General features: G+C 34.8%; 1 protein-coding gene across 2 annotated transcripts in view; it reads right to left on the bottom strand.

Annotated features, from left to right (window-relative positions):
• Window positions 1-20990, bottom strand: part of ZNF438 (zinc finger protein 438) — a 145915-nt gene that overhangs the window by 16652 nt on the left and 108273 nt on the right. For both annotated transcript variants that reach the window (XM_012731427.1, XM_012731428.1), the window contains 2 exons: window positions 19822-19889; window positions 3802-3885 (listed from right to left, as the gene is read on the bottom strand). In XM_012731427.1, the coding sequence (XP_012586881.1) occupies window positions 3802-3885; window positions 19822-19858 (121 nt within the window). In that variant the 5' untranslated portion in view covers window positions 19859-19889. The remainder of the gene's footprint in view (window positions 1-3801; window positions 3886-19821; window positions 19890-20990) is intronic.

The raw sequence follows: 20990 nt of genomic DNA, 5'->3' as shown, positions 1-20990 counted from the left end.
TGGTGAATCCTCTCACCCTCCGCATCTCTGGCCTGTACCCCAGTTCTGTATGAATAAATAAATAAATCTTTAAAAAAATGTACACTGTCAGAAAACATATAAGTAGAACAGAGAGAAAAAAGGATGTAAAAGCCCTTTGAGATAACCAAAAGAGAAATAACATATACAGCATGGAGGCCCCAGAAGGAGAAGAAAAAGAGAAAGGCATACAAAATTTTATTCAAAGATAACTGTTGAAAATTGATCTGTTTTGAAAACCATCCAGGTGTCCTAATCCAAGAGGCCAAAAGAGTTCCAAACAAAATAATACCAAACACACTTCAAGTCACACTATAATAAATCTGTTGAAAGCCAGCGACAAGGATAGAATACTAATAACAGCAAGAGAAAAGAGTAATGTATAAAGGAATATCAATTAGATTGTGGAGTTTTCAGTAGAAACCTTACAGGTAAGAAGGAATAGCAAGTGGTATTTAAGGTATTCAAAGAAAACAATTTTCAGCCTAGATTCCTTTAATATCTAAGATTAATATTACAGACAGAAGGGTAAGGAGCTTCACAGAAAAGCAAAACTAAAAGAAATTGTCAATACCATGCAGCACATGAAAAAAGTGCTACAGGATTATTATACAGCAAAAAAACAACAAATATAGATGTGACAGATGCCAAGAGCATTCTGCAAAGGAATTGAACAAAAAAATATTAAAATATATATGTAACTATAAAAGGCCTCTAAGAGTGAAAGTAATCCTGAGAAAAAAGGAGAGAAGTGGAGGTGTCACATTACCTGATTTTAAACTACACTATTATAAAGCAATAGTAATTAAGATAGCATACTCATGCATTAGACACAAGGATCAATGGATCAGAACTGAAAGCCCAGAAGTAAATCCATGTATATAGCAATAGTTAAATCATGCTAAAAGAAGCCATGGCCACACAAAAGCAAAAATGGTTCTGGGAAAACTGGATATTCTTACGTAAAACAGTGAAGTTGGATCATTTTTTAATTCTATGCACAAAAATAAATTCAAAGTGGATTAAAGAGTTAGATATAAGATCTGCATCAATAAAATATACAAAAAAAAAAACCCTCTGGCAATTTGTTTCATAACATCAACAATAAAGATGTTTTTGGAGACCTGATGCCTAAGGCAAGGGAAATAAAAGCCCAAACAACTGAGACTGCTTTAGGTTAGGAAGCTTTTATACAGGGAAAGGAAATACAAGTAAATTAAAAAGACATACTATGGAATAAGAGAAAATTACATAACCAATAAGGGATTAATATTCAGTGTATAAAAACATATTCAATGATAGTAAAACAAACTGCAATTAGTGACTGGAGAGCAGATCTGAATAGAATATGTAGAAAGCTAGAAGATATGTGGGAAAACGTTTCATTGTATCTGTTCATAAGGGAGATGCAGGTCAAATCACGCGATATTATCTTATATCCATGACATTAGCACATATTAAAAAGATCCGCAGCAAGTACTGGAGATGATGGGGAGAAAGAGAAACCCCACTGTTGGTGAGAATATACATTGATACAGCAATTTTGGAACACAATTTGGATTTATCTTAGAAAACAAAAAATAGAATAGCCTATAACCCAGCAAATCTACTCTTGTATATATATCCAAAGAATGTGGCATCATCTACTCAAAAAAATTATATATTCTTCATTGTTTACTGCAGCATTACTTACCATAACCAGGACATGAAAATAACCTAAGTGCACACTGATGTAGAATTAGATTAAGAAGATGTGCCTACACCCACACAATGGAGTATTATTCAGCCATATGTAAAGATGAAATGTTTCCATTTAAAGCAAAAAGGGAGGAAACTGAAGGTATTATTTATAGTAAAGAAAGTATGGCAAATAAAAATATTGGACATTTATACAGTAGAGGATCTGACAAAGCAAACTACTTAAAAATGACATTAATAATTAAAGTTAGGCTTCTGAAGTTAAGAGGTAGGCAGGAGGGAGTAAGGATCACAGGGTACAAGGGATGGTAATGGAGACAAAAAAGGAAAAATTGCTAGATTTCAGCCTAAGCAATGTAGGATGCTTAGTGGCAGAGACCAATAAACTTATTATTATCTACCAATTACTGGAAAACATCCGCATACTTCCAAATAAACAAAACAACAACAATAAAAAGCAGAAGAGAAATCCATATGTTTTTAAGAATATATTGCCTTCACAAAGTGGACTATACTTATATTTTTTTCCCCAGAAGAGCCAGTCAGTCAAAACAAAACAAAACAAAACAAAACAAAATAAAAAAAGGACAATAGGCCCCAAGTGGAATGACTTATACTAATTCTTATGCCACCAAAAAGAGATTTAACTTAATCACAGTTTTGGTCTATGCCAAACACAAACTCCAATTTAATCAGGAAATACCAATCAGGTAATCTATCTGATAGACCCTGTCATCCCTAAAAGAAAGTGACCTTATTATAATCCACTCTTTGCCAGTAAAACTTCTGTGTTCCCTCTCCCTTCTCACTATAAATTTATTTCCTTTTGTACAGCTCCTTGGAGCTCTTCTCTACTTAGATGGAATACTGACCAATTCACCGAATAAAATCAATAAGCTTTTAAAGTTTACTCAGTTGAATTTTTTGCACATTATTATTTTCAGACCATATAACTAGTGCCCTCAATACAAAGATAATTTAAAAAGCTTTTACAGGCTCTCCCAGGTGGCGCAGTGGGTTAAAGCACAGCATTGAGAAGCTAAAGCCACTTCTGCATGAGTTCGATTCCCACCTGCCACCTGCCCTGGAGGTGACCACATGGGGTAGCAGACCTCTCCTCACCCGCCTGCTGCTCCCCTCAGCAGTGTACTTCGTAGATCTGCCTGTTCTAATCCCCACTCTGTCTCTGGTGAAGCTTCTCACCACCCCTGAGCCTCTGGCCTGTACCCCAGTTCTCTATGCACAAATAAATCTTTAAAAAAAAAAAAGCTTTTACATTTAAAATACTTTTTAATAATTCACTATTTCAATGCATAACCCCTTCATGTTAATTAAGCTCACTTTTATGAGACCTTATATCTGGGAGGAATTGTTTTTGCTTTCAAATACTTCTGATAAATGGCTGAAATCCATATGAAATAATTTTATTTTTAATACATTTATAAAGATAAAAGTTATCTTTTTGACAAAAACTTTATAACTTGAACAAAATTTTATTCATTATCATAAAATAATCAAGTCTGTATCCTTATCCAACTCTAAAAATAACTTGAGTGGCATAAAAATTTGACTAAGAGGTAATGAGCTTTTAGGAACACAAAGCAAGACAAATGAAAACTTATAAAATGCTTTAAATAACATCATTATACCATCATCCTCTCTGTTGTTAATATTACTACACCTGGTATTATCCTACTGAGTCACACAGATGAAATTTAGAAGATATTGATAGCTGAATGTCATCAAGGTAAAAGCAGCAAATCACGGCCCTCCCTGGAGGCGCAGCGGGTTAAACCACAACACTGAGAAGCTAAAGCCACTTCCGCATGAGTTCGATCCCTGCCTGCCCCGGAGGAGATCCACATAGCGTGGCAGACCTCTCCTGCCTCCCCCCGCTGCTCCCCTCAGCAGTGTACTTTGTCGATCTGCCTGTTCTGCTCCCCACTTTGTCTCTGGTGAAGCCTCTCTCTGCCCCTGAGCCTCTGACCTGTACCCCAATTCTGTATGCATGTATGCACAAATAAATCTTTAAAAAAAAAAGCAGCAAATCACTACATTTGACATCCCATCACCCAGAACAAGTACCTGTGCAGAATGTCTTTCCAGGAGATTCTAACATTTTCTGATTCAGGTGTTTTTCAACAGGACTGGTGAGCACAGGAACATCTCCTGTAAAAGAGTTTTTAAGTAAACCACACAAATATCTCATGGCATGGAACAAATTAAAATTGGGAGGCCCTTAGCTGCTGCTTCAGGATGGGTTGAGATCCCAGTAACACCCCTTAACCAAACACTGTCCCAGCTAACCAGCACACTAGAATGACAGCTTTTGGGTGGGATGAGGTCCCAGTGACATGCCCTCAGACCCAGTACCCTCCCAGGCATCCTGATCACCAAACAAAATCCAGAAGCATTTCAAGGGTAGCCCTCGTATCAACTCATAAAACACTAGCAGATGTGCTCACCACCTGGTAAATGCTCCAAACAGTATCAGGAAAGGATCCACACACAACAGAAGCCCCAACTACAGCTGAGCAGAATAAAAGAAAACAAATGGGAGAAGGGAATTTTCAAGCAGCCAAACAAGTATTCAGAGGAACTACACACACGGGAAAAAAAAAAAAAAATCCCTAGAACTCAATCACAAAGACAGCTTTTAGTACATTCTAATACAAAATTCAAAATTGCCATAATCAAGAAAATCAAAGAAATGGAATAATACAAAGAAAACTCATTAAAAACAGCTCAGAGATATGCAAGAAAACTCAGAAAAAGCAAAGAACTGCTATGAGAAACACAAAACACAATCAATGAACAACAAATCAAAATTGAAACTTTAAATAAGAAAATAATGGAATTTCAGTATGCAGAAAGATCCATGGAAGAGATGAAAAATGCTGGAGAAAGCCAAGAAAGTAGCGTAAACCAAATGGAAGAATGAATCAGTGATCCTGAAGATACAAAAGGAGAAAGAATTAAACTAGGAAAAGAGAGAGACAAGAGATATAAAGGAAAGAATAATGAAGAAACAGAGAATTATCTGATACCATGAGAAAAGAATTATTAGGACCATAGGTATTCCAGAAAGAGAAGAGAAAGAACTATAAAAATATTTAAAAACATAGTGGAAGAAAACTCCCCCAAATTGAAAACGGAGTCAAACACATAAATATAGGAAGCAAAATGAGTATCAGTACACTTAAACAAAAGGAGACCTATAGCAAGACATATGGTGGTAAAATTTTTAAAAATATATTTATTTGTTTATGCATACAGAACTGGAGTAACAGGCCAAAAGTCCGGGGGGTGGGGAGGTTGCTGTAAGATGATTCACCAAAGACAGAATGGAGAGCAGAACAGGCAGATCAATGAAGTACACTGCTGAGAGGAGCAACAGGTGAGACAGGAGAGGTCTGCTGAGCCATGTGGATCACCTCTCATCCTGGGATCAAGCTCTCACTGAAGTGGCTGCTGCCAGCCTGCAGTGCTGCGCTTTAATCTGCTGTGCCAACAGGAATGGTCCGTGGTAAAAAAAAAATAAATAAATAAAATAATAAGACTTTTAAAAAAAGATTTATTTTTATTTGTTTATGCATAGATTTGTTTTTATTTGTTATGCATAGTAGGCCAGAAGATTCACCAGAGACAGAGAGTGGGGAACAGAACAGACTGATCTACTGAAATACATTGCTAAGGGGAGTAAGATGAGAGACAAGAGAGGTCTGTTGCACCATATGTGGGCTAGTCCCTTAGCTGGGATCAAATTTAGACTGCAGCAGTCATAGCATGATAGCACTGAGACTTAACCCCAACCCCATGGTAGTAAAACTTATAAGAGTTTAAAACAAAGAGAAGATAATGAAAGTAAAGAGTTGGGCAAGCAGATAACTTATAAAAAAACCCCAGTTAGGCTAACATCAGACTTCTATGAAAAACACTATGCTCAAGAGGAGAATGGACTGACATATTCAAATTACTCCATGATAAAACTGCCAACCAAGAATACTCTAACCTGCAAAGTTTTCCTTCAGATATGAGGGAGGAATGAACCTTAGGTATTTTTCAACCACTAATTCCCACTCCTTCCAAAAATTATTAAAAGGAGCTTTAATATTTAAATCAAAGAGAAGAATCGACCAAACAATTAAACAGAAGCACAAAACTAATGGCAGAAGCAGACATTAATATATTAATCAACAATCTAAATGTACACACAGACTATCTAGTGATATTAGGAAACAGATTCCAATCTTCTACTGCCTCCAGAAAATAATCTACATTTCACAATAAAGATAAACTGAAGATATAGGGATAGGAAACAATTCTATAAGCAAATGGCACCCAAAGGAAGTGTCCAATAAAATAAACTTCTATCTTAAAAAGGTAACAAGAGACAGGGATAGAAATTATATAATAATTAAAGTAACAATACAACAGGAAGATATAGCACTCATCAGTATATACTCACCAAACAAAAGAGTACCAAAATACATCAGATAATAACTATTAAATATGGAAGCAGAAATTAGGAAAATATACATGTGGTTGGAGACTTCAACACCTTACTCATACCAATGGACAGATCAATGAGACAGAAAATAAATAGGGACAAAATTGGCCTAAAACAAAGAACTAGACAACATGGGCTCAGTAAACATTTATAGGGCAATGCACCCAAGAAAAGCCAAAAACAAGAGTTCATAGACCATTCTTCAGGACTGACCACATACTGGGTCACAAGTATCAACAGTTCTTGAAGATTGAAATCCTACAAAGTAGGGCCTCCCTGGTGGTGCAAGAAGTTTAAGTGTCAGCACTATGAAGCTGTTGTCAGCAGCCACTGCAGCATGGGTTCAATTACTGGCCAGGGAGCTAACCTACACAGTGCAGCTGACCTCTCTTGTCTTGCCCACTGCTCCCCTCAGCAGTGTATTCCAATAGATGGGCCTGTTGTGCTCCCCACTCTACCGCTGGTGAATCCTCTCACCCCTCATCCTTGTGGCCTACATCCCAGTTCTTCTGTGCATAAATAACCTTTTTTTTTTTTTTTAAGAGAAATCATACAAAATATCTTCTTGACCAAATAGATCAAGAAATCAATTACAACAAGGAAATAAGTAAATACTCTAATACATGGAAGGTAAACAACATAGTACTAATAGATCACTGGGTTAATGAAAAATTAAAGAAGAAATAAGGAAATACCCTGAGACAAATGGTGAGGACAGAACTTTCCAGAACATATAGAATATAGCAAAAGTAGTAGGAAGTATACAGCAATATAGGTTCACAACAATTAACAAGAAAGATCCCAAATAAACAATCTTGTCTCTCTGAGATCTCAAAGAACTAGAAATTGAACAATAACAACAACAAAATCCAAAAGTTAGTAGAAATAAGGCAATAATAAAATAGAAATAAAAATGATCGTCTAAAAGATCAATGAGACCCAAACTTTGTTCCTTGAAAAAGTGAAAAGAGGGGACAGATTTTAGCTAGGTTCACTAAGAAAAAGAGCAAATAAATCTCAAATAAATAGGATAAAAAATGAAGGAGGAGAAGTTACAACAGACACTGCAGAAATCCAGAGGACAGTAAAAGATTGCTATGAACATTTATATGCAAACAAGGTCAACAACCTAGGTGAAATGGACAGATTTTTAGAATTGTATAATCATCTAAGACTGACTAGGGAAGAAATAGGAAACCTGAACAAAACAATCACAATCAAGGACATTGAAGCAGTTATCAAAACTCTCCCAAAAAACCAAAGTACCACAAACAAGTTCTACCAAACTTCAAAGATAAATAATACCTATCCTGCTCAAACCTTTCAAAAAATTGAAAAAGAAGGAATACTTCCAAACACACTTTATTAGGCCAACATTACAAATACACCAAAACCAAGCAAAGACCACACAAGGAAAGAAAATTATAGACCAATTTCCATAATGAAAACAGATGCAAAAATCCCTAGCAATCTTAGCAACCTGAATCCAAGAGTGTATAAAACGTCTTAGTAGAAATGCAAGGATGGTTCAACATCTGAAAATAAATGTAATTCACCACATAAATACAAAAGACTAATAAAAGCCATAGGATCATTTCAATAGTTACTGAGAAAGCATTTGTTAACATTCAGGGTCCACTTATGATGAAATCCTTGAAAATCTGGGGATGAATAGAATTTACGCAAAATAATAAAAGCCATATATAACAAATCCACAGCTAGAATAATTTTCAATGGTGAAAAAATGAAAGACTTTTTACTGAGATCTGGTATAAGACAAAGATGCCCATGCTTATCATTGTCTGCATAAAATTAAAAGTCCCAGCTAGAGAAAATTGGGCAGGAAAAAGGTAAAGGAACCAATTTGGACCAAATTTGGAAACACTTTGGACCCAAATTGGGAAACAAAGCTATAATTATTTGCAGATAATATGATAATACACATAGGGAGTCCCAAAGACTTAAGAGAAAAACTTTAAAAAAGTTCAGCAAAGAGGGAGGATACAAAGTCAACACAGAAAAATCAGTTGCTTTTTTTAAATGCAAACAATGAGCTAGCATAAGAAGAAATTAAGAAAGCTATCCCATTTACAATATGACCCCCCCAAAAGTTTAAATACCACAGAAAAATCTAACCTCTAAAGGAGGCGAAGAACCTATACAAGGAAAACTATGAAACACTGTTGATTGTTGAAATAGAAAACATAAAGAAATGGAAAGATATTTTCCATTCCTGGACAGGAAGAATTAACATTATCTAAATAGTCATTCTATCCAAAGTAGATTATAATTCATCGTAATCCAAAAAAACCATTCGATGGTATTATTCAAATATTACTGAAATTATGGAGTCACAAAAGACTTCAAATAGTCTATGGTCTCCTGACTAGAAAGGGAAAGAATGGTGGTATCACATTTCCAGGTTTCAAACTATAATGCAAAGCCATAATAATTAAACCAGCATGGTACTGGAACAAAAACAGACAGATGGATGAAATAGAACTTAGAGAAAAGAAATAAAGCCACACATTTGTAGATAACTAATCCACAAAAAAGGAGCAACAATATATAGTGGAACAAGGAAAGTCTCTTCACTAAATGGTGTTGAAAAAACTAGAATGCCATGTGTAAAAGAATGAAACTGGACTACCTCCTCACACCACACACCAAAATCATCTCAAAATGGATAAAAGACTTGGATTTAAGACCTGGAACCATAATATATAGAGAGAAAACATGGGAAAAACAGTTCATGACATTGGCTTTGTGGATCTGTCTCCAACAAGAGGAACAAGAGAATATAAACAAATGGGACTATATTGTAACTATAACGCTTCTGCACAGTGAAAGAAACTATCATTAAACAGAAATATAACTTGTATGAGAGAAAATATTTGCACACCATACATCTTAACAAGGGGATGAGATCCAAGATATACAAAGAACTTGAATAACTCAACAACAATAAAAACAAATTACCTAATAAAAAAATAGGCAGAAGAGCCAAACAGACACTTCTCTGAATAAGACATACAGAGGGTCAACAAGCACAAGAAAAAATATTTAAATATTACTTATCATCATAGAAAGCAAATCAAAACCACAATAAGACATCATTTCACACTAGTGCTAATGTTCTATAAAGTTAACGTCAATTTTCTCACTAGTCTTCAGTTTTGGAAAATATAGGCAATTACATTAAAATATGTTATGTTTCCAAAAGACACAAAAACACTGATTGAAAAAGATACTTGTACCCCCATGTTTATTGCTGCTTTATTTACAATTGGAGAAACATGGAAGCAGCCCAAATGCCCAAAAGTAGATGACTGGATAAAAAAGATGTGATACATATATACAATGAAATATTACTCAGCAACCAAAAAAGAGAAACACATATCTTTTGCAGCAACTTGGATGGAGCTGGAAAAGATCATGCTTAGTGAGATAAGCCAGAAAGAGAAAGAAAAATACCGGATGGTTTCACTCATAGCAGGAGTATAATGGACCAGGCGAGAAAATAACAAAAATAATGAACAACCATATACCAGAGACATGTTGTGGGGGTGGAGTGGGGAATGGGATAAAAAATGGGGGGGGGGGAAGGGAGGAAAATGCATGGGACTATGGTGGTGGCACACGGGTGATTTGGTGATGGGAAACCTGTGGGGATTACAATCGAGATGGGAAAAAAAAATGTGCAAATGATGTAAAAATAAACTTTTGTAATAATTTAAAAAAATTAATAAAAAAATATGTTATGTTAATAATGAGCTATTATTTTATTATTTTAAAGTGAATTCACAATGAGGTCACTGAAGAACATTAGTATTGAATGAAAATGTCTGACAATGCTGAAAAAACTTCTAAGTTCCCCAAGTGACAAATTCTGCCCCTTTAGTAAACTTGGTAAAACATTACTGGTGTGGTATATAAGGTGGATGTGGGCTTTTTCCTTTCTGGGGGGAGTTAAGGGAGTTCCTCAGGGAAACAAGACATTTCCTTGCAAATAATAGAGCACAGGTTTGAATATGGTTCTTCCAACACACTCTCAGTATAGTAAAAAAAAAAAAAAAAAAGCAGGACAAAATTTTAGTGTCATTAAACTCTGATCCTTATGTGTCTTTTTAAAATTGTGTGATAAAGTGGTTCACACTCACAGAGTACGTATACTGCACACTAAAGTATGATGGTTGCCTTGAAGAGAACACTTCTGCATTGTTTGAGTTGAAAACTGCACTAGCTGCTTATTTATTTTCAAGGAACACCATTTTTACTTGAAAGAACACCTAACAGGCATGTTGAAAGAACATATTCACACCTGGGTATTTGGCTGATATTTTCTCAAAAGTGAATGAATGAAGCTTGTCACTACAAAAAAAAAAGAAAAGAAAAAGTACAAACAACAAAAGATAACTGACATCATCTGTTACCAATGATAAAAATCATTCTTTCAGGTGGCAATTAGAATTTTGGAAATTTTGAATCTATCACCCAGAGTTTGAACCTTACTGATACTTAATGATTTTTAGACATGACTGGAAGTTACAGTGACAAATATGATTTTTAAAGTATTTTATAAATGATGTATTGATATATAGAAGATATGTATAACTAAGTGAATAAACATATATTATTGATAAAAAAATCAATATGTATGGTGTTACATCAATGGATAAGAAACAAAACATTTAACAGAATACAAGAAGTACACTACAGATAAAGATGTAAGAAGTTACCTGACTTGTCTCAAGTCATCTGATGCTTTTTGGTATAGTATAAAAGAAAATATACATAAGAATTTATAAAGGCTATTAAATTATCCCCCCCCCTTTCAGCTACTGTGAAGACAGATCATCGTGAAATACTTCAACATAAAGATACCACAACAGATTGAATGTAAGATCAGCTATGAGACACCAATCAAATTTAATAACGCCAAATTTTAAATATGCTTGCAAAAAAAGTGTCAGTTTTCTCACTAATTTTTTAGTTTTGGAAAATATAGCTTATTATTATTATGTTAATTATAATACCAGAATTATACCACAATTATATTATTATGTTAATGAAGCATGACAACCTGAGGTAAGCAGCCTACGGTCAGGGGGAATCTTAGTAATGGCCTTTTGCTCAGTTCCTGGTATGTCACGACCAAACATGTACAGCTGCGAATGCAAACCCACCTGGAACTGAGAGTGTATATAAGCCCCTGACTTCCTACAAACATAGCTCAGCCTTTGGATGAGAACCTGCTAAGTCAGCAACAGTGCAACTGAACCTGCTTTTTGTTAGCCCTGCTGTCTTTTCCTTTGTGCCATATAACAGTAACAATGAGCTTATTATTTTAAAATGAATTCATATATGTTTCAGTTTGTAATCTCAGATATGATAAATACTAAGAGGTATAAATTATATAAACAAGGGTTCTTTAGAGTACTTAATTTTTTTTTTAAGATTTAATTTATTTGTGCATACAGAACTAGGGTACAGGCCAGAAATGCAGGGGCGGTGAGTGGATTTACCAGAGGCAGAGTGGGGAGCAGAACAGGTCGACTTACGAAGTACACTGCTGAGGGGAGCAGCAGGTGGGTCAGCAGAGGTCTGCCGCGCCATGTGGGTCACCAGTGGGGCGTGGATCAAACTCATGCTGAAGTGGTTTTAGCTTCTAGTGCTGTGCTTTAACTTGCTGCGTCACCAGGGAGAGTACGGTATATAATCTTTTAACAGCTTTAGAATTTCTGACAAAATGCATTCAAATTCATTTTTATCTAAGTAAAAAGGCCTAAATGGCTTTTTAAAATATCAGTTGGAGATTGGAATTTTTATGTTTTTGATGCCAACAAAAGAGAGAACAATGTGTTACCTCTGTGAAAAGTACTACTATATTTATGAATTTTTATTACTATTAGTATTAGACAACACAGAATATCCAGCCTGTATTTTTGGCTTGTATAATATCTTAAAGACCCATCAAACTTTCCTACTTTTATCCCTGCTCAACTCATCATACCAACCATCTGCATAAATAAAGATGCAAGCATCTGCTATATGGCAAATGGTCTCAGGGGCAGATGTTTCTATCCTTGTGTTCATGTCACTAGGGCTGGATACATTATTTGAACAGATGTACACAATCTGAAAGTGTTGTGTCCCACAGTGAAATGTCTCCAACTGCTTTCTATCAAAGTACATAAATGCTATTTGCACCTGTATTTATGTTAATGATATAAAGGCAGCAGGGGTTCTGACAAAGTGAGATGTGATGCTATGAAATATATTTACATGGTTAATTGGAATTTCTGAGAGACTCTGCTGCCAAATGGCTATACTGACATTGATACATGCCCAAGTCGTTTATCTAACTAGAAAGTAGCCTGACTTTAAGCAGTGAAATTATGGCCACCTCAAACAACAAAAGTACTCAGATTAGTTTGCCAAAGAATATTCTAAATTCTATTATTTTATTCAAAAAAGCAAAATAATTTCAAGTATAAGGCCCACCAGATAGGTATTGGACCACCCAGGTCATTTCCATTTTGTTTTATAAGGAAATTACCATAGGTATGTATATGTTTTCCATTTGTATTTCTGTCAACAGCTTACATACTCACAATCCATAGCAGTATTTTGCAGATGTTATTACATTGGAAAGTTCCAATTTCCTACATTAAGGAGTTAACTAAAACCAGCTTGAAAATGTCAATTTGTACTTGGTCTGCAACATAAAATGGTACCAAAAGTCCAAAAACAGCATTTATACCACTAGTTAAGACCAAAATGTTTCCATATGAATGTCACATATTTGGAAACATAATATTTTGGTAATATGTAGGGAATGTTTCTCCCCCAATAATGAGGTCACAAAGCCATGCTAACCACAAAATGCAAAGCATCAAAGCATCCTTGCCACTGTGTGTTACATGTGAGGGCTGAAGAGCCAAAAAATTCAATATTAGTAGTTGTTTTTGTAGCTGTACTAATCTAAGAACTTGTGGTTACTTTCAAATATTATATTTATTACTTTATTAACTTGACATTTATATCAACTTTGCATAGTCATTGTATCTGACTGACAACCACAATAACTTTTATTGGGCAAATTATCCTGAAGTTTATACTGATCTTTAAATGAATCTACAAGGTGTATTTATGCATAGAGTGTCCTCATTAATCAGATTCAATACTTGAAAATCTTTGTGCTTGCTAAACTTTTTTTTTTATTTACAACGCGCTTGCAGAAAGTGGTGGCATGTCTGTGTTGTCTTCAAAATAAACAGGCGAACAAATTGGGTTGCCTGCTGTACTTGTTCTCAGCAGCAAGTAGATGCTGTGCCTTCTTGTTTTGACTCCTATACCACAAACAAACCTTTCTGTGGTCTATTTAGTGTCATATTTTTGTTATTTTTCTCATTTTTGTTGATGATTTTGTTGGCAAGCTGTCAAAGGTTTGTAATGTAAGAAGGCCATGGGAAATGGGAAAACTATGTGTATCAGACATTTTGTTCAGGCATAAATTATAGTGCAATATCTATGATTTCGGTGTTAAGGAATCAACAATATATATTGAATTTTAAACTGGGAACACATATAAAACAAGTTTCCATATAGTCTATAGTGATCAGAGGCTCAGAGGAACCTGACTGAATTTCTCTTAGTAGCAATAGTTCAGTATTTGCTAATTTGGTGTTCATGGTGAACCGTAACTATTGCAAATGACAACTGTTTCTAACTATTTCCAGATTAAAATTATTACCTCCATTTGGCAGATGAAGGAATTGAGGTCCACTGACTTGGTCAAGATTACAGAGCCTAAAAAGGAGGTTAAATAACCAGAGCTCAAGTGTCCACTCTTAGCTAAGTGGTCCTTCACCATACTGAAAGAAGAGGGAAGGAAGTAGAAGGAAGAGGCTAGAATAAGTGGGAGGAGGAAAGACAAAAGAGGAATGGAGTTAAAGATGTAGCTTTAATATCTTGTTGGAATTAGTGAAAATGTACATAAGATAATTAAGATAATAAACCATTTTTTTAGGTTAAATCCTCATAAAAAGTAAATTCTTGCTTGGATATGAAGCCCAGTTTTATTACTTGAAACTGAGCTGTAAGAGAGTAGAGGTTATTTTTTATTTTCTCCCCTTTGCTCCTGAGTGTCCAAAGGCAATAAATATTTGTTAAATGAACACATAGGCCTTAGAACTCCAGCTTGGTGTTTCATTAAAAAACAAAGATTAGGCCCTCCCTGGTGGCGCAGCGGGTTAAAGCACTGCACTAAGAAGCTGAAACCACTTCTGCACCAGTTCAATTCCCGCCTGCCCCGGAGGTGACCACATGGCGTGGCAGACCTCTCCTGACCCGCCCGCTGCTCCCCTCAGCAGTGTACTTCGTCGATCTGCCTGTTCTGCTCCCCACTCTGTCTCTGGTGAAGCCTCTCACTGCCCCTGAGCTTCTGGCCTGTACCCCAGTTCTGTATGAATAAATAAATAAATCTTTAAAAAAAAAAAAAAAACAAAGATTAAATTTTTTTCATAGCATCTAAGTAATATAATTTTGAAAAACATTTTAGAGATTAAAGCATTTTAAACAAATTTTAATATGTATTTGAGGACACACTACATGCCAGGGAGTTTTTAAAGTGTGCCAAAGACAGAAAGGTCATCAATGACTCTCTAAAGAACCCAACTGATGATGATTCTAAAATAAATAAGATCATTTTACTTAACTTAAAAGAAAAAAAGAACATTAAGTAGCTATCCCAAGTGTTCTTTACTTAAGTTCTAAAATTTTATATTAACTAATAACAAAATGTGTATGGCTGCCCAATGTAAGCATACATTTCCATGTCTTTAAGACACAGGATATATTTTTAGGCTATGCCATAATTATTTTAAAAGTATCTTGTTGAATCTGAAAATTAGGGTTTCCTTTTCGTTTTGTTTTTGATACAGATCTAAATTTGAACTCATGATAAACAGTAATGGTTATGGCTTTGCAATTAAATAATATACAGGTTTTAAAAGTTAGTAAGGAGTTGTATAGTGCATATTAGCTAACTGCAGTGATTCAGAAGAGGTCATTAACACTCACTGTGTTTTTGTCTCAAAGCATCTGCTCTCTTCCCATCCCTACTTCTTAATACTCTCATTGAATAAAAACAAATTCACACACTTTGAAAACTAAGTTTAAAGCAAGTTTAAACTAAGTTTAAATGTTATGACAGAATTGAAAAAACGTGTTAGAAGAACCTGCATAAGAAATTTATACTTGTAGCCAACTTGCTTAGGAAATAGTAAACTGAATGGCAAAACTGGCAAATGATTAAGATTTTTGAGTGACTCCAGTAAATAGATCCTCTGGCCTTAAATCAAGAATCTTTTCTGACCAATGAACAGCAGGACATGTGGGGATTTAAAATTCATCGTCCTCTCAGTGGTGCAAACTTCAATCCTTAATTGGCATAGCTTCCTTGTAGCACATAAAACATAAATTGTTCCTGTCACAAAACCATTTGGTAAAGTTGCTTACTTTTGTGCTTCCTTATCTGGCAAGTAAGCAAATTTATTTGCATTTTCAATCCTGTGGTGGTTTGTCTTTCTTTCAACAAATTTAAAGTGAAAGTTACAACTGTTTTCTGTTGCTTTTATACATTTATTTTTCAAAAAGTTTGCTTGCTACAAGTTGCTCTTTTCCACCACCCTTATACTTTTTAGTTTATAATCAAACAATATCAAACAATAAAAAAAGATAATTATGGGAAAACCAAAAATCCCTTATTCCTAATAAGGGATTGCAAAAAAAATAAGCCAAATAAGCAATTTCTAGAAGTTATAAGTAATATTTTCACATAGAAAGGAATAATAATAACACTAAATTATACTGGAAAACTTTTATTTTGGTATAAGTTATAATTAGTGACATCACAATGTTAAATCTCTTTATCAAATTAGAAAACATTTAAATAGCAGCACTCAAAGTCCTAATCACTTTCCTTTAGTTGTTTCCTAGCTATAAACCCACATCTATTGACATCTGAAATGTATTTGCTTGACTGTCACACATGTGTGCTGTACTCTTGAATTGTTATCTTCTGTTGTGTTTCCTGACAATCCTCAAAACTTTTGGCTTAACCAACTAAAGTAAATCATACTCACTTCTAGTAATAAATTTACCATGTCACATAGTAACATGGTAGCTAGTTACATACAAACAAATTTGCTATTAGAATTCTAATACAGCTTTGTATTTCCTAAAAAGCTCTTTCATAGCACCTGACATAATTCCTGTAAGATTACCTTGGTGGTCATGAATCTTTAGTCACCATATGAGATTTTATTACAATATAGTATGACATGCAGTGGATTTTTCTAGTCTCAAAACTCTGTTGGTGCTGTTCTACCTGAATTCCATGCATAAATATATAAAATATGTGTGTATTTACAAGTCTGAAATTCAAAAGATCAATGGCTTATTAAATAGATCACTCAGCACTGAATTAACAAATGGCATGTACCCAGCAAACTCTCATAAATGATTATATTTGATGACAGAAATATAAACAGAATAATAATAAATGCAGTTTTTTTTTTTTTTGCTGATAAAATGTTAGTAATCCAAGACACATGCAAAGCATTTGAACACATAAATGGATAATAAATAATGTGGCAATTTTTAGGCTTCATGCATATACTATACTGTTTTCCTTACTGATAAAAATTACCATTACACAAACTCTAATTTTGGCTCACTTTGTTTTAAAATAGCATTAAACATTCGTATGTGTAATTAAGAATTATATATCTGAGCAAAGAAAAGGGAGCTAATATGAAAATAGATTCAAAATATTCTTTATAAGTTTACAATTTGACACAAGGGATAAATAGTGAGTTTTGTATTTTGATAGATGTGGAATCCAATCCTGACTTAGTTATTTAAGTGGTTGATGATCTTGATAAAGCAGCTAACATCTCTTAACCTTCAAAATAAAGATGATCTAACTTACTGTGAGGATTAAATAACCAAAGGACATAAAGTTGTAGGTTACCATGACTATTATACTGAGAGCAATTGATGAATTGAGCTCCTTTAGCTATTTTCTCTTTCTTTATAAAATTCCAAGTTTGGGGGCTTAAGCATCTTTATTTCCTGGAAATAATTTACTAAACTATTCATTCTCTATTTACACTTGAAGGAATTTTATTTTCTGGCCAAGTGAATGCAGTTAACCAAGCTTATGCAACAGCCTATTGAGGTGACCATAAAAACAAAACAAAATAAACCTTGACGAGAAGCAAAGGAGGTCAGAGATGTAGTGGCGACATGTTTCACAACCCATTATCAACTCATTGCTTAGTTACTCACAAAGATCCATATTTTTTAGAGTTGAAAAAAAAAATGTGTAGTAATCCTTACTTTACTGAGGAAACCAACACTTAGGAGCAAAATAACAGGGTGGTCCCCAGGAGAAGGGCAAGTTCCAGATTCTCTGCCCCACCCAGAAGGAGGGTGGAGCTGAGCAAAGAAGAGAAGGAATTTGAAGAAGGAAGCAGGATGGAAAGCCAAAAGTAGACTTGAGGAAGCCACAGGGAGCAGAGAGAGAGACATGTGAAGCAGAGAGAGACATGTGAAGAAACCGTGCTTGTTTTTTTGGCCCTGGACTGGCTGAGATGTGGGTGAGAGACCTGTGGAGAGGTTGACTATGGCAGCATTTAGATTGATTTTGATTTTACTCTTTTCCTCCCAGACTTGTCTGGCCATTTCCAACCCTTTTCTATGGGTCCTGGCCAGAAGGTGCTTCAGTCTTGTGACAGACTTTCAGGCCTTGCTTTGGGCCAATCCCTTTTGGGTAGACTTTTATCCACGAGGGGATGGATAACTTCAGGTGTCTGATTTAGAAATTATATTCTTTGTCTTTTCTATATTGTATACTTATTGTATGAAAGTTCCTTTTCATTAAAGCTCTTATGTCTTCTCTTGATGTGGCAGATGGCAGAATCTATTTAGAGCAGGCAGGTTTGGGGGCTTCGAGGTGCCCCTCTCTCCCTCCCCTGTAACAATTCCACAGCTGATTGGAGCTAGATCTGGGAAACAAGCTAAGCTTTCCTGACATTTGACTCTTCCTAAGTCATGCTTCTCCTTAACTGCTAAGATGAAGGTGATATCAACTAGGAAATGAATCTTCAAATCCTTAATCAGCTAACTGCCAGCACACAAGTTTTCTGAAGGATACATACCAGAAAATGCTCATAGGAAATGCTCACACTTTCTATTTTCTGTTAGAGCTTACTTTCTATTCTCTCATTCCCATCTTCTTTCTTGCCTGAGAGTTCAAAGTTGGATCTTATGGGAAGCTCAAGGGGTTTTATTCTTCCTTTGGCCAAATGTCTGAATGAGAAACAAGTCCAGGGATCTAGTCTATGTTTACTTTCCCTGGGTACTCTTGGCTCACACTTCACCTTCTAAGGCAAACAAAATAGGAGGCACAACCATGCTTATTTATTGTACCAGCCTCTACAGACAAAACCACCATAATAATGGCAACCATTAAGAGCAATAGTCACAATACCCTTATATGTGACTACTGCACATCTATGTCATGACTTTACTGACAATGCAACAGAAATATGCTGGGTGATTACCTTCTTTAATTTCCATATAAACCAGAGGGTAGGATTACTATTTTTATTTTCTGTTTTAAAGATGAGAAAACTAAACTCAAGTGACATGACTAAAGTTTGTAAAACTCAGTGTAAATTTGAGTTTCAATTTCAGATTCAATCCACTTAACAGTTAGAACTATTTGTTTGGTAGAAAGCAAAGACTCCTTGCTTCAATTAAAGGTTTGGTATAGCAAATTCCCTCCAATTACTAAAAATTATACCTTCCACTATGCCAGCCTGAATTTGAATCATTAAATACATCAGTTTTCTCACAAACACATCAAATCTCTTTGTAGAAGAGTATATGTTAGGCAAGAAAAAGAACTGAATTCCTCTTAAAGATTTCAGTTCTTCGCTTATAGAGGAAAATTCAATTATTTTTTATTTCTCTCTACCTATAAACTGCTCTTCTGAAAGCTCCAGGAGCAGCTCCTATTAAAAAATTACGATTTTCTTTTTTATAAATCATACAGCAGGAAATAATTTTTCTAATGTTTCTTTTAAAATGAGTGTGGGAAGAAACATGAGAAAGAAATATGTGAACAAATACCCTTTTCTACATATGTGTGGTGTGTGAATGAATATTAATATTTATCTGTATTCGTTTTACTAAAGCGCGTGTCATTCGATTCCCTAAAATCAATACTCCGTAATTCCATTAGCCATATATTAGTGCCAGATAATATGCTGGGCTGAGTGAGTTTTACGTGGATTAAGATGGTCCTGCCTTCCAGAAGCTCTCAGTAAAGGAGAGACTTCCTTACAGCCTTACTAGCACTCATAAATGCCCAATTTAACAAGCAATCAGCTTTCATATATAATTATGATGTCTATTCTTAGTTGTAGATAATGAGTTACCTTGAGGACATTGATATTAAATATATGAAATGAAACAATTTATAACATGCACATAACTATCTTCCTCATCATGGCTTATCTTACCTTGATCTTTTGATGGTACTGATAAAGAATTCTGCATTTTGTTGTATTTGACTTGAATAGAAACTTTCCTAGAAATAACCAAGCACAAATAATAATTAGAAAATAACTGCAATGCCATGTTAATAAATACTTAAAACACAAGCTTTTAAAAAAGTCTTTCCATTTATAACCATACAGATATTAAGACATGGACTGAACGATTAAGAAATTGATGTTTTCATTTCCTTTTCATTCCTGTACAGACTGAAGTTTACTGCATATGCTGTTGTGGGCTTGAAGAGAAAGTGCTGACTCATTGAGAGATGGATCTTATTTGCTCTCATAGAATCAAGGAAATGTGCAATAAAGCAAAGCTTCTTTAAAAATGCCCTGTCTGAAAACTGTTTTATGTATTTTAAGAATAACTAAAATGCTGAACAATATATGAAAAGGTAATATAGTTACAATATATACACTTGATGAAATTAATTTAGTTATTACAATGCAATTATGAAGCTTATGCAGCAACATGGAAACTGTTAATGGTACAGTGCACTAAGGGAACATAGCAAATAGCATATACACTAGGATTTTAAGTATAAAAAATGCATAGAAGGAAAAAGCTAAAATATATATTGGCATTATCTTTGAGATGGAATTACAGGTCTTCTGTTCCAAATTGGAAGCTATTTTACTTATTTTCTAACTTGTCTATAATATAGGGTTCCATATTAAATATCTATTTGAATGTAAAAATAAGACAAGTCCCTGTAAACAATGAGGTAAGTATTTTTACAAGCCTTCAAACAGTCCTTTATCACTACTTTTGTGTGAGAAAATGTTTTCCCAATTAGTGGGCTGTTTGTTTTTTTGTAATGTCTCTTTGCTGTACAGAAGCTCTTTAACTTGATGTAGTCCCATCTATTATCCTTGCCTTCACTATTGTGGCGTTGGGTGCTCTGTCTTTAAAGATGTCGCTGAAGCGTATGTCCTGTAGTATTTGACCCATCTTTGTTTCCAGGTATTATATGATTTCTGTTCTTCTGTTTAGGTCTTTAATCCACTTTGAGTTAATTTTTGTGACTGGAGTGAGGCAGTGATCTAGTTTCATTTTTTTTTGCATGTAGTTTCCCAGTTTCCCCAGCACCACTTGCTGAACAAATTTTCTTTATTCCATTGTATCTTCTTTG

Source organism: Condylura cristata, unplaced genomic scaffold (genome assembly GCF_000260355.1).
Source record: "Condylura cristata isolate star-nosed mole 26May11 unplaced genomic scaffold, ConCri1.0 scaffold00030, whole genome shotgun sequence".
In the NCBI taxonomy this organism is placed as follows: Eukaryota; Metazoa; Chordata; class Mammalia; order Eulipotyphla; family Talpidae; genus Condylura; species Condylura cristata.
This window is presented reverse-complemented; position numbering and strand designations above follow the sequence as displayed.